This window comes from Enhydra lutris, unplaced genomic scaffold, assembly GCF_002288905.1.
Source record: "Enhydra lutris kenyoni isolate GAN:26980312 unplaced genomic scaffold, ASM228890v2 scaffoldscaffold17, whole genome shotgun sequence".
Lineage (NCBI taxonomy): Eukaryota > Metazoa > Chordata > Mammalia > Carnivora > Mustelidae > Enhydra > Enhydra lutris.
The window spans coordinates 39,438,861-39,453,131 of NW_019154101.1; the positions used below are offsets into that span (position 1 = coordinate 39,438,861).

Sequence of the window (14,271 nt, forward strand, 5' to 3'; positions counted from 1 at the left end):
AATATGTAAGTATTCAGGAATAAATTACTCAGGAGCCTTGCAGTTGTTTAGAATAGTCAGGTTCTCTCTTAAAACTCTATCCCTGGTTTAGCTTTAGACTTTCACTTATCGATAGCTATCCCACCATTTTATAACACTTTTTTTCCCTCTCAAACTTTTTCTCGGAGCCTAGACAAACACAAAATCAGAGTCATGTCATTTTATTTTGCTTCTGAATGCATTAGTACCACAAGCTCAAAAAATAATGAGAATTGCAATAAATCTGTGCATTATGCAAGTAAAAATACTTTAGCATATATGAATTTATCTTCCTTTATTTCCTTCCCCAAAAATAATGTTAAAAGGTCTTTATTGGTGCTGTAATTCTCATCTCATTATGGGTATTGAAATTCTGGGTAATTTTCTTAGATGTTTATTGCAATGTGTTGAATTCATTCTGTCTTATATATTTTTACTTTTTATTTCTGGAAATCTAAACACATCAGAGAGTTTCCTTTGCATCAGAATTGACTGGAATACAAATCTGTATTTTTCTTCCTTATTAGAAGTGTCTGGAATTACAAACTCAGAATTACTTTGAACTTTTGTATCTCATTATGATATCATGCTCTTGCTTCACTGACATTTTTGCCAGATGGATATCCAATTATATAGAACCAAGTTATTACCCACTATGATATTATCCCAGGTTACTTAGCTGCTTCTTTTCCCCAACCTAAAGAGTTCATCTCCATACTCCTATATGGGTTCCCTGGAACCAGATCTGTTGTTAACTTGATAGCTTTATCTGTCAGTTGTCATCCTGAGGGAATTACATTTCCATAAATGCTTCTGTTCTTCTCATCTTATATTTAAAAAACAGGGACATTTCTTAGGAAGTTATTGAGCTACTGCAGGGTGATGCAGTGATAAAAATCTACCTTAGCCAACATTAGCAGAATTGGAAGAAAATTTAACTATCATATGTCAGAGTTACACACTTTGTGTTATAGCTTGAGAACCACACAAACAAAAGTGTTAGAGTTACTAATTTTCTATGAAAACGTGTAAGATCCTCTATGAGGAATTTCCGAAATGTAATGCTAATGATTTTCTTTTATCAAGAAATCTTGGGATTTTCATGTATATCAAGATAATAAAGCATTTTACTACTGTGAAGCCATGTGTTGTACCTTTGAGAGATCAGTAACAGTAAGCCTTACTTCTGTCTAATTCTCTTTCCTCTAGAAAGGCTACACATTTGTGGCTGAAGCATTTACTGGTGACACATACGTACCATCCTCACGGTGGAAACTGCGCATCATTGGGTCCTGTAATCCACTCCCATGCCTATCTCGAGAGTCTCCATGCAACACTTTTACTATAAAGGAAATCAGAGATTACTACATACCCAATGATAAGAAAATTTTATTCAGGTATAAGTATATGACAGAAGGGAAATGCCCCAAATTGGCATTTTTTGTCACCAGTTGGGTGCTAACACGTTGTCCTTCACTAACTGTGTCTACAGAGGTTGGACCTCTAGATAACGCACAGGGCTCAGGGTTTGACCACACTTAACTATTAATATATGACTATATTATTGAGGAAGTAAGGGTCACCTGTAATCAAACAACCTAGAAACAATCACTGTTAGTATCTTGTTATATTTTCTTATGGTGTTTTTTCCTAGTCACAGATTAACATTATTGAAATCATAACATAATTAGTTTTATAATCTGACCTTTTTACTTAACATTATGGTGTGTACATTTCCCAGTGCCGTTAAGGCATTTTGTGAACTCTTTTCATAATTACGTGGTAATCATTTGTAGGAAAATACAACAATTTACTGATTATTTTTTGTTACAAACTTCCCATTTCTACTTTTACTGTAGTATTAATAGAGATTTGATAGGTGTACTTTATTGTAAATATTAAAGTAAATTCTTGATTATTGTCTAAAGATTTATTATTTTAAAGAGATTATATGTTTTAAAGATTCCATATATATTGGTAAATTTGTTTTCTAAAGAAACACCTAAGTCTATTTGACAATATATGTACAAATATAATTTTCTGCATTCTGGCTAGTTTTCCCCTCTTCTCCTTTTGCCAATCCTCCTGCTTGTGTTCCCTCTCTCTCTATGTCTCTCTCTGTCAATATATACAGTATATACCCAACATTTGTTTTTGTTTTTATATTTGTTTATATATTTTATATGTAGGTAAAAGTTTAGAGAAAATACTGAAAGAAAATATATGAACTGGGGCTAATAGCTGGGGCAGAAAATTCTCTTTTTTTAAATTTTATTTTATTTCTCAGTGTTCCAAGGTTCATTGTTTATGCGCCACACCCAGTGCTCCATGCAATACGTGCCCTCCATAATCTCCACCACCACGCTCACCCAACCCCCACTCTCCTCCTCTCAAAAACCCTCAGTTTGTTTCTCAGAGTCCACAGTCTCTCATGGTTTGTCTCCTCCTCCGATTTCCCCCAAGTCACTTCTCCTCTCTTTTTAATTTGTCTGCCTCTTGTCATTTATCTGCACATTGGCTATTAGAAAGAAAGCAAGGGAAAAAAGGAAAAAAAGTAGGAGGGAAACATACAAGCAATAAAAAATTACAACTGTGATAAGATAGTTTAACTACTCTGGCAGGAGGCCACTGTATCACACTGCAGTATCATTAACAGGCTAATGAGTGATATTTAACCCAATATCTAAATTAGTCCTAGAAGCTGGTCCTAAAGCTGTGAAGCTTAGTGGGGGGCAAGGTGAGGAGGGAACTGCTTCATGAGCAAATGTGATAGTTCAGAAATTAAGAAGTGTATGACCTTCTCAGGGAACTGAAGACGTTTGTTTGCAAAGTGGGGCTTTAGGGGGCTCTGGCAAGGGTAAGGGCAGAGAGGCAGGCAGAACCCTTTCCTGAAGAGCCTCATAAAGCAAGAGATTAAGACTTTATCTGAGAGGCAAAACATGCTTTGAGGAGTTTTAAGAGAAATGGCCACAATAGACTTGTGTTGAGACACTATGCCTGCAAAGCATGGATTGAAAAAATACATATTTTAAATATAATTTCTAAGAGCAGAAATGTTGTTAGAACCATATTATTGTGAAATTATATATAATCATAAAAAGTACAGAATATGGAAGAATGAAAAATTCAAAAGACTGCAGTGTGTTGACTGGACAAAGGGCAGCGTAACTGGAGACAGAGGAACCAGACAGGAAGAAGCTTTGAAATAACCCAGGTGTGTTCTGATGACAACCTGGAGCCTGTCAGTGGAGTCGTTTGCTAGTGCTACCATAACAAAATTCCACAAAGTGGCAAAGTAGGTGGCTTCAATAACTGAAATCAATTGTTTCATAGTCTCCCGGTTTTGGATGCCAGAAGACTGAAATCAAAGTATCAGCAGGGATGGTGCCTACTGAGTGCTGTGAGGGACAAGCTATTCCATGCTTTCTCCTAGCCTCTGGAGGTTTCTGATAATCCTTGGTGTTCTTTGACATATACTTACCACCATGGTCTTTGTATTCATCTTTACTTGGCATTCGCCCTGTGTCTCTGTTTCCAAATTTCCTGTCTCATAAGGACATCCATCAGTTATATTGGATTAAGGCCCACCCTAATGACCTCATGTGAACTTGATTCCCTCAGAAAGAAATGTCCAAAAAAGGTGACATTGTGTGGTACTGCAGATACTCTAGGTCCTGGACTCCAACATAGCATTTATGGCAGGGCACAAATGAAACCATACTAGGCAGTGACAGTGGATCTGGAGAGAAGAGAAAGGGTTTTAAGACATGAGGAGGTCAAATTGACAGTCCTGATTGGTTGGGACTCCTGGGATCTGACTTGGGATCAGGGGACACTAAGTGTCCTTTACTTAGTGGTTATAAGGAGAAAACCCCATTTGCAGGTTGGGCAATAGGAAGATAATTAGTTCATTTTTAGATGTTAATTATGGGTAGGTCAGTAAAATGTCCAGGTGATATTGCATAAGGAGTGGGGCTGGAGGCACAAATCTGAGAACTATTATTCTGTTTCTGTCCATGGAAATGCCCAGGGAAGTTTGCCCCATAACAGTCAGACTTGGACAGAACATTTAAGATTCTCTGATACTTACAGGAATGTCAATGGGGGGAGAAGTCTAAAAAACAGCAACACCAAAATAGGAGGTACAGAAGGAGCTACACTTGTAAGAGAAGAGTTTTTGAAGAAGAGTAAGTGAGGGTTGACTCAACCTTGTCAAATTCTCCTGAGAAGTCCAGAAAGATGAGAATTGAAATTTCTACAGGGTGGCAACAAGCTGCTGAAATTTGCAAGAGCAAGGTTAGCACTTCTATTGGGGACTGAGTAGAATATCGAGAGCCAATAGGAAGAGATGGGGTTGTGGACAGTGACAATCAACAACTCTCCTTTGATGTCAAGCTGGGGAGGAGTGAAAAAATCAGCAGAGGCTGTACCTCAGGGTGTGTTGAAGGTTTGTTTGTTTGTGTTTTTGGTTTGTTTTGCTTTGGTTTTTTGTTAAAAGATGGGTGAGACCTTTACATGTACAAAAACTGATGGCAAGGAGAAGAAAAGAAGGGGAGATTTAAGATACAGGAGAAAGACGAGATTCAGAAAAGCAAATTTCTAGAGCAGTTGAGAGTTTATAAGGTCCTGAGCATTTGTGAAGATTCACCTAAACTAGGAAAAAGAACTCCAACAAGATAAAAAATGAAACAGAACAAAATGTCTTCAGTTGTGTCAAGAGAAGGGTTGGGATGGTGCTATACTGTACATTTTGTCTTTTTGTAAAAGGTTTCCAATTTGTAATGGTAAAGGTTGAGAGTACAAGTGGTGGATACTAATTTTGACTTCTCTGTATTTTTATGAATCAAAGAAAACGTGATAAACAGTGAGCTTTGAAGAATGCTGTCAGTTATCCAACTGGAGAGGAAGGTATAACAGGAAGTTTTGGTGTGTCCGTAGTTCGCAGATCTTTCATGTTTTATAAGTGTTTATCGTATCTAAAAATAAGTTATATTTCCTGCTTGGGATCTGATGATAATAAATGTCCTATGCTATTTCATTTTACTATAGCGTATTGAGATCTTTTGTTACAGTCTATAATAGCAATAACGTTTCCAGGATTCGGGTCAATTTTACACAACGGATTTATTTTAGATTACCGTATTAGCAAATTATACAGTTTCCTCTACTGACATGAGGGAAAGATCAACAAACTGCTTATAAGTCAAATGTTTTCCTTTATAGGTATTCCATTAAAGTTGCTTTACCGCATCCTGTTACAATACAGGTACGCACGTCTAAACCAGATGTATTCATCAAGCTACAGATCTTAGAAAATGAGGAAATTATTGTCAGCTCCACTGGGAAAGGCCATGCTATAATCCCAGCAATCAACTTCTTAGGGAGTGAAAAAGTTGTGAGCTCTCAGTGTAAGTGTGTCTCTTGCCTTTTTAAATGTGTTATTTAGATCTGTAAATAAGTATTTTTGTGTATGCAACTGATTTTAAATTATTTTATTTAAGGTAAAATAGGAAAGAAGCTATTATTTATATCTGTAAATATATCTGTAAAACTTGTTACTATTTTTTAAATAGTAAAATATTTTTTAAAACTTTCATTTGTGTGTCAGATTAGTCTCTGAAGATCAGTAGATAGTTAAAATTCTACTTTAAAGACTTTCTTATATATACCTTCTTAGAATTCTGATTAAGAAATAACATTTTTACTACCTTGAGAGAAGTTTTCACTGTTCTTTTATCCCTAATTCATTATTTTAAGAAATACTCTATCTATAAAAATTAATAGAACCTTTAAAATCATTACTTTTAATATAAGTCATAAGAACTATTAATTAATAAAATAAAATTGTTTCTGAAATAATGGAAGACAGAGATACTGAGATACATATTCAATTATTTTTGTAATGATTCTGACCATAAAAATAATACATTGCCCAATGTAGAAAATTTTGAAACAGAAAATTATAAATAAGAGAACAGTAAGTCCCTTGTGCTTTTCCTGAATTCTGCCATTATGTTTTTTTAAATAATTGATTATATCTTTTTTTTTTTTTAAGGATTTATTTATTTATCTGGGGCACCTGGGTGGCTCAGTCCGTTGGATGTCTTCTTTTGGCTCAGGTCATGATCCCGGATCCCAGGATGGAGCCCTGTGTCAGGGTCCCTGCTCAGCAGGGAGTCTGGTTCTCCTTCTATCCCTCACCCTGTTCATGCTCTCTCTCTCTCTCAAATAAATACATAAAATCTTAAAAAAAAAACGATTTATTTGAGAGAGAGAGACTGCATATATGGGGGGCAGGTAGAGGGAAAGAGAGAAAGAAAATCTCAAGCAGACTCCCAGCTGGGTGCAGAGCCCTACATGGGTCTCAATCTCAACCTTGAGATCATGACCTGAGCTGAAATCAAGAGTCAGACATTTACCTGACTGAGCCAACCCAGTATCCATAAATAATTGATTACATCTTATAGTTGACTTTTGCATAACAATTTGTTGCCACTATCCTTCCTGAACTCTCATTCCCAATAGTGCTTATGTTGATTATCTTAAGTGTATAAGCAAATTACTAAAAATGACTTTCTACCTATCTTATAATATTTGAATGTTTCTTTTTTTTTTCTTCTTCTTTTCTGTCTTTTTTAGAATAGATGCCCCTAAAGCAGGGCTCTCTTTATTTTTTCTTATTAAGCCCGGAAACAATATGTGAGTTGTCATTGTAGCCCAGGAATATTCCCTTCTAATATGAATAAGAATTTGGAGGACCAGAGAATTAAAGACCTCACACTATAATGGCACAGGGACGTGGAAAATGCACTATATTAGATTAGTAAGACTGAACTTGAGTACAATCGCAAATTAAACAATTCTTTTGATGCTGTCTCCTTTTTCTCCCATCATTTGCCCTTCATCCCTGAAGATACCCAGGGTTGTTTTCAGTACTCAATTCACATTATCACACGTGGTTTTCATTCAAATCTGCCTGTACTCTATTTATATCTTTTCCTTCGATATGTTAAGACTGTCAAACTACTGTTAAGTTTTGCTAGTCTGAATGCTGCTCTTACTCTTTAAATTGGCTCTGTTTTCTTCATTCTAATCTATTCTACACAGATTTCATAGTTTGCTTCATGCAGGGATACCTTAATTCCAAAACTTTAGCAGGCATAGCATACCAACACTCCTATGGTATTTGTGGTCTTATTTTTTTTTTTTTTCTTTATATAACTCATTAACAGCAAATCCTTTGTTTCAAATAGTAGAGTCAGGGGCACCTGAGTGGCTCAGTCAGTTAAGCATCTGCCTTTGGCTCAACTCATGATCCCAGGGGCCTTGGTCAAGTCCTGTGTCAGGTTCCCTGTACAGTGGGGATCCTGCTTCTCCCTTTGCCTCTGCCACTCCCCATTGCTCATACTTTTGTGTGCTCTTTCTCTTTTTCTCCCCACTCTCTCAAATAAATAAATAAAATCTTCAAATTAGTAGAGTCTAACACTGCTTATAGTTTGTCACATAGGTCATAATTATTTCACTTCATAGGTTACTATTTCCAAGAAAATTACACATAATCATTTAAATAATTTTATGAGTTTACTTATGGCAAAGAAAGGGACAGAAATGGAGTAGAAAGGTGATTGGAACAGAATTCAGAAGTTAATCCAAAATTAGTCATTATCCAAGATTGTTCTTCTTTTATAAGATATTTCTATTTTCACATTTGTGATCTTCAGTATAATTTTTTTGGATTCCCTTCAAACATGTAAAAATATATCATTTTCCTTCTGATTGCCTTGACTATATAGATTAATTAATTTGAGAATGGACACCTTTATAGTACTGAATTCATATGCAAGTAAAAACTATTTCTTTCCATTCACTCATGACTCTTCATGTTTCACAGATTAGATTTTAAAATATCTCCATAGATACTTATAGAATTGTTACTGTGAGTTAGATTATTTCTTGATTTAGATTTTAAACAGGTTATCATTTTTAAAGGGATGCTATTAATTTGCATTTATGAACCACATAAGCAGACACTGAAATTCCTTTTTCCTTTAAAACATTTTTTAGCTGCTTCTCTTAGAAATATATTCATTTATGAATTTTTTATGACTTGTATATCTGGAGTACCTCCCCCAATATACATGTAAAAAAATGTGTGTGTGTATGTGCACATAATATTTGTAGGAGAATAGGATATGGCAGACTATAATATTTATTCTGTAAGCAAACATTCTATTGTACTAAAGAAGAAATAAACTCCATTGCAAAGATTTAGAAGGCTCTGAAGTGACCCAGTAACAAAATCTTAAATATAGGCTCTTCAGGTTTTGATTTATCTCATGAGAATTTGAAAGAATGTCATACAATTTTTTAAAAGATTTCATTTATTTGTTTTTTGACAGAAAGAGACACAGTGAGAGAGGGAGCACAAGTAGGGGGGTGTGGGAGAGGGAGAAGTAGGCTTCCTGCTGAGCAGAGAGCCTGATGTGGGGCTCAATCCCAGGACCCTGGGATCACGACCTGAGCTAAAGGCAGATGCTTAATGACTGAGCTACCCAGGCACCTCTATTTCATATAGTTTTTAAGAATAAAATCTTATACCAGTACCCATGCTATAGGGTTAATATTAAATTTGGAATTTTCCACAGATTTTACAATCTAAGAAACTGGGTCTTTGAGAAAGTACTATGGATTAGGGATAGTAAAATATTTTATTTCATATGGCTGTATAAGACTCAATTTTGTTGATGATATACTATAATTAATGTAGTCAGTCACCTAGTGATAGTGATTTGTGATAACTTTAATTTTATATTTACATAAAAAATGCTTTTTTAAAAAAAACGCATGTATATTCTTGTCTGAACTTGTATATGCATATATATTGGATAAATGCTTAGATGTAGAACTCTGGGGTCAAGGGTATGTACAGTTTAATTTTGGTATATATTGCCAAATTGTCCTCCATGGAGTTTGCCTAAACTTATCTTATTTTATCCTTTATTCTAAGTTATCATATTCGTGACTTTTATCAATGTGACTGCTAAAAATATTAATTTATATTATTCTTAGAGTTAGTGATGTTCAAGCATGTATGATTTTATATATCTTACTTATATTCCTTTTATATTTTCTTCTTCAAAAATTTTCTGTGTGTTATGCTTGCTTTTCTGTTAGAATTAACTTTTTTTCTGATTGATTTATAGATTCTCATATATTAAGGAAAATTTTCTTCTTTTTTATATATGGTTAAAAGATGGATTGAATGAATGACATAATGTCTGAAGGAAGTAATGAAGGAATACTTCACAAGGGTAGAGACTTTGTGTCATTCATTCTTCACTGCTAATCAAAGTATAATTTATATAGAGGAAAAGGCACAAATCTAATTTGATGAATTTGGTAAGTGCATACACTAGTGTGACCCACACTTCTAACAAGATATAGATATTTCTATTTACCCACAAGATCTCTCAAGGCCATTTCTATTCAATTCCATCTCCCCAAAGATGTAACTGTTCACATTTTCATCACAGTATACTAATTTTACCTGTTCTAGAACTCCACGAAACCCTACAAACACTCTTTTGGCCCTGGTATCTTAAGCTCGGGATAATGTTTTTAAGATACATTCCTATTGTTGCTACTGCATTTCCTTTTATATTGCAGAGTATTATCCCATTGTATGGAAATACTACACTTTATTTATTCTTTTATTGGGCATATGAGTTTATTCCAGTTTTAGGGTATGATAAAGCTGTTAGAGACATACTTGCACATGTTTTTTTAACAATATTTTCATTTTTCTTGAATCAATATTCAGGAGTTGGATTAACATGCCATGGCTTGACATATGTATATTTTATCTTTTTTGACTTAGCCAAAAAATTTGTCAAAGGGACTCCATCATTTTATACTCCCATCAGCAAAATGTATGAGTTCTGGTTTCTCCATATTTTTGCTTACATTTATTGCCAATGTTTTTTATTTTAGTCATTCTGGTGGGTATGTAGTGCTATTTCTTTGTGGTTTAAATTTTCTGACTAATGATGTTGAGCTTATTGGGCATATGTGTGCCTATTGGCCATATGTATAACTCATTGACTGAAGTATCTATTCATGCATTATGGCCATATTTTTAATGGGTTGTCTTTTTTTATATATCCTGGATACACTCTTCATCAAATATTTGCTTTGCAAAGACGATCTCTTGTCTTTTCATTTCCTTAGCAATAGCTTTAAAAAAAAAAAGATTTTATTTGTTTAATTGAGATAGAGTGAGAGCAAATGAGAGAGAGAGATTGAGAGGGAGTGGGGCAAAGTGAGAGAGAGAAGCAGGCTTTCTGCTGAACAGGGAGCCTGATGCAGGACTTGGGACTCATGACCTGAGCAGAAAGCAGACCTTTAACTGACGGGGCCACCCAGGTTCCCCAGCAATAACTTCTTAAGAGCTTTTAATTTTGATGAAGTCAGTCATCATTTAGAAAAAAATTACTAGTGTAGTTTGTGTATTATCTCAGAAATCTTTCTTTAATCCAAGGTCATAAATATTACATGTCATATTTTATACCAAACATTTAATAATCTCAACATTTGTGTTTAATTTTATGACCCATCTTGAATGTTTGTATATAATGTAAGGTAGAGGATCTGGTTTTATTTATTCCCATATGGATATCCAGTTGTTCTGACACTATATGTTGGAAAGCCATTATTTTGCACATTGAATTCCCTTGACGCTTTTGTCAAAAATCAATTGACTATGTGTGCATGGGTCTGTTTTGGAACTCTATTTTGATCAACTGATATTCAATCAATCAATATTCCTCTTAGTCCAACACCACTTTTTGTGAAAATTGTAGCTTTAGATTTTGATTGGGATTGTGTTGAACTTGGGGAGAATTGGCATCTGAACAAACTGAGTTTGCTGGTCCCATGAACAAAGTATATCTCTCAATCTATTGGTCTTTAATTTCTCCCAACAGTGTTCTATACTTTCAATGTATTGACTTTACATATATTTTCTTAAGTTCATACCTAAATATTTTGTTTTTATATTAGTGCCATGTAGGACTAGGAATACGTGTACTTTAGATCACTTGATATCTGTATTAGTTTCCTAAGGCTCCTGTAACAAATTTCCCCAAACTGGGTGGCTTAAACCAACAAAAATTAATACTCTTATAGTTCTGGAAGTCACAGGCTCAAAATTAAGGCGTTGTCAAGGCCAGGAGGATTCTCTTGTCCCATTAAAGTTTCTACAAGAGAATCCTCCTTTACCTCTTCCATTTTTTGGTGGCTCTTCACATTTCTTGGCTTGTTATGGCACACCTTTGGCAATCTCTGCTTCTCTCTTCACATAGCCTTCTTCTTTCTGTGTGGCTTTTTGTCATGTCATTTTCATTCTCTTTTAAGGACACCCATCATTATACTTAGGGTCCATACTAATCCAAGTTGATCTCACCTTGGGACCCTTACCTTAATCATAGCTGCATATACCCTTCTGTCAAATAAGGTCACATTCTGGATAGACCTGTCTTTCTGGGCGAATCACATTCCACCCACTACAATATAATACTAAAGGCAGTTTGCCTCTATTCATTTTTTTTCACTCTATGCTTCTATTTAGATCGTTTTGATTGCTTATCTTCAAGTTTACTAATCTTTTCTTCTGATTTAACTATGTGCTTTTAAAGTCAATCCAGGAATGGGGCTCTTGGGTAGCTCAGTTGGTTAAGTGTCTGCCTTTGGCTCAGGTCATGATCCTAGGATGCTGGGATCAAGGCCTACATCTGGCTCCCTGTTTAGCAGAGACCCTGCTTCTCCCTCTTCCTCTCCCTGCTGCTCTGCCTGCTTGTGCTCTTGCACTCTCTGTTAAGCAAATTAATTAACTAATTAATTAATTCTTAAAAAAAAGTGCATTCAGGAATGTGTCATTCCAGATACCAGATATAGTCCAACATTGAATTTTTTGATTCTCTGTTCCATTTTTCTGTTGATATTCACCATTAATTCTTTCAATATGTTGATCTTTTCTCTTAAACCCTTAAACACATTTCTTTTTTTTTTCTTTTTTTGGCCATAATAGTAATGACAATTTTTTAAAATTTAATTTAATTTGTGTGTGTCTGTGTGTTCCAAAATTCATTGTTTATGCACCTCACCCAGTGCTCCATGTAATATATGCCCTCCATAATAGCCACCACTAGCTCACCCAATCCCCCAACCCCCTCCCCTCCAAAACCCTCAGTTTGTTTCTCAGAGTCCACAGTCTCTCATGGTTTTTCTCCCCCTTCAATTTCCCCCAACTCCCTTCTCTCTTCTCACAATGTCCTCCTTGTTATTCCTTATGCTCCACAAGTAAGTGAAACCATATGATAATTGACTCTCTCTGCTTGACTTATTTCACTCAGCATAATCTCCTCCAGTCCCATTCATGTTGATACAAAGGTTGGGTATTCATCCTTTCTGATGGAGGCATAATACTCCATTATATATATGGACCACATCCTCTTTATTCTTCATCTGTTGAAGGACATCTTGGCTCTTTCCACAGTTTGGTGACTGTGGCCATTGCTGCTATGAACATTAGGGTACAGATGGCCCTTCTTTTCACTACATCTGTATCTTTGTGGTAAATACCCAGTAGTGCAAATGCAGGGTCATAGGGTAGCTCTATTTTTAATTTCTTAAGGAGTCTCCACTCTGTTTCCCAAAGTGGCTGCACCAACTTGATTCCCACCAACAGTGGGGAAGAGTGTTCTCCATTCTCCACATCCTCTCCAACACTTGTTTACTGTCTTGCTAATTTTGGACATTCTAAGGGTAAGGTGGTATCTCAATGTAGTTTTGATTTGAATTTCCCTGATGGCTAATGATGATGAACATTTTTTTCATGTGTCTGTTAGCCATTTGTATGTCTTCTTTGGAGAAGTGTCTGTTCATGTCTTCTGCCCATTTTTTGATGTGATTATCTGTTTTGTTGAGTGTTGAGTTTGAGGAGTTCTTTATAGATCTTGGATATCAGCCCTTTGTCTGTAGTGTCACTTGCGAATATCTTCTCCCATTCCTGGTTGCCTCTTTGTTTTGTTGACTATTTCCTTTGTTGTGCAGAAGCTTTTGATCTTGATGAAGTCCCAAAAGTTCATTTTCACTTTTGTTTCCTTTGCCTTTGAGGACATGTCTTGAAAGAAGTTGCTGTGGCTGATGTCGAAGAGGTTACTGCCTATGTTCTCCTCTAGGATTTTGATAGATTCCTGCCTCACGTTGAGGTCTTTTATCCATTTCGAGTTTATCTTTGTGTATGATGTAGGAGAATGGTTGAGTTTCATTCTTTTATACATAGCTGTCCAATTTTCCCAACACCATTTATTGAAGAGACTTTTTTCCACTGTATATTTTCCCTGCTTTGTCGAAGATTATTTGACCATAACATTGTGGGTCCATATCTGGGCTCTCTACTCTGTTCCAGTGGTCTATGTGTCTGTTTTTGTGCCAGTACCATGCTGTCTTGGTAATCACAGCTTTGTAGTAAAGCTTGAAATCAGGCAGTATGATGCCCCCAGTTTTGGTTTTCTTTTTCAACATTTCCTTAGCAATTCAGGGTCTATTCTGGTTTCATATAAATTTTAGGATTGTTTGTTCTAGCTCTTTGAAAAGGACTGGTGGAATTTTGATCGGGGTGGCATTGAAAGTATAGATTGCTCTAGGCAGTATAGACATTTTAGCAATGTTTATTCTGATCCATGAGCATGGAATGCTCTTCTATCTTTTTGTGTCTTCTTCAGTTTCTTTCATAAGTGTTATGTAGTTCCCCAAATACAGATCCTTTACCTCTTTGGTTTGGTTTATTCCCAGGTATCTCATGATTCTTGGTGCTATAGTAAATGGAATCAATTCTCTAATTTCCCTTTCTATATTTTCATTGTTAGTGTATAAGAAAGCAACTTATTGATTTTGTATCCTGTCACATTACTGAATTGCTGTATGAGTTCTAGTAGTTTTGGGGTGGAGTCTTTTGGGTTTTCCATATAAAGTATCATGTCATCTGCAAAGAGGGAGAGTTTGACTCCTTCTTTGCCAATTTGAATACCTTTTATTTCTTTTTATTGTCTGATTGCTGTTGCTAGGACTTCTAGTACTATGTTGAACAACTGGTGAGAGTGGACATTCCTGTCATGTTTCTGATCTCAAAGGGAAGCCTGTCAGCTTTTCCCCATTGAGGATGATATTTACTGTGGGTTTTTCATAGATAGA

At 35.6% G+C, this 14,271-nt stretch overlaps 1 protein-coding gene across 1 annotated transcript in view; it reads left to right on the forward strand.

Annotated features, from left to right (window-relative positions):
- Nucleotides 1-14,271, forward strand: part of LOC111147682 (androglobin) — a 164,093-nt gene that overhangs the window by 108,365 nt on the left and 41,457 nt on the right. Inside the window, exons 26-27 of the mRNA XM_022503902.1 lie at nt 1,228-1,415; nt 5,242-5,426. Coding sequence (XP_022359610.1) covers nt 1,228-1,415; nt 5,242-5,426 — 373 coding nt within the window. The remainder of the gene's footprint in view (nt 1-1,227; nt 1,416-5,241; nt 5,427-14,271) is intronic.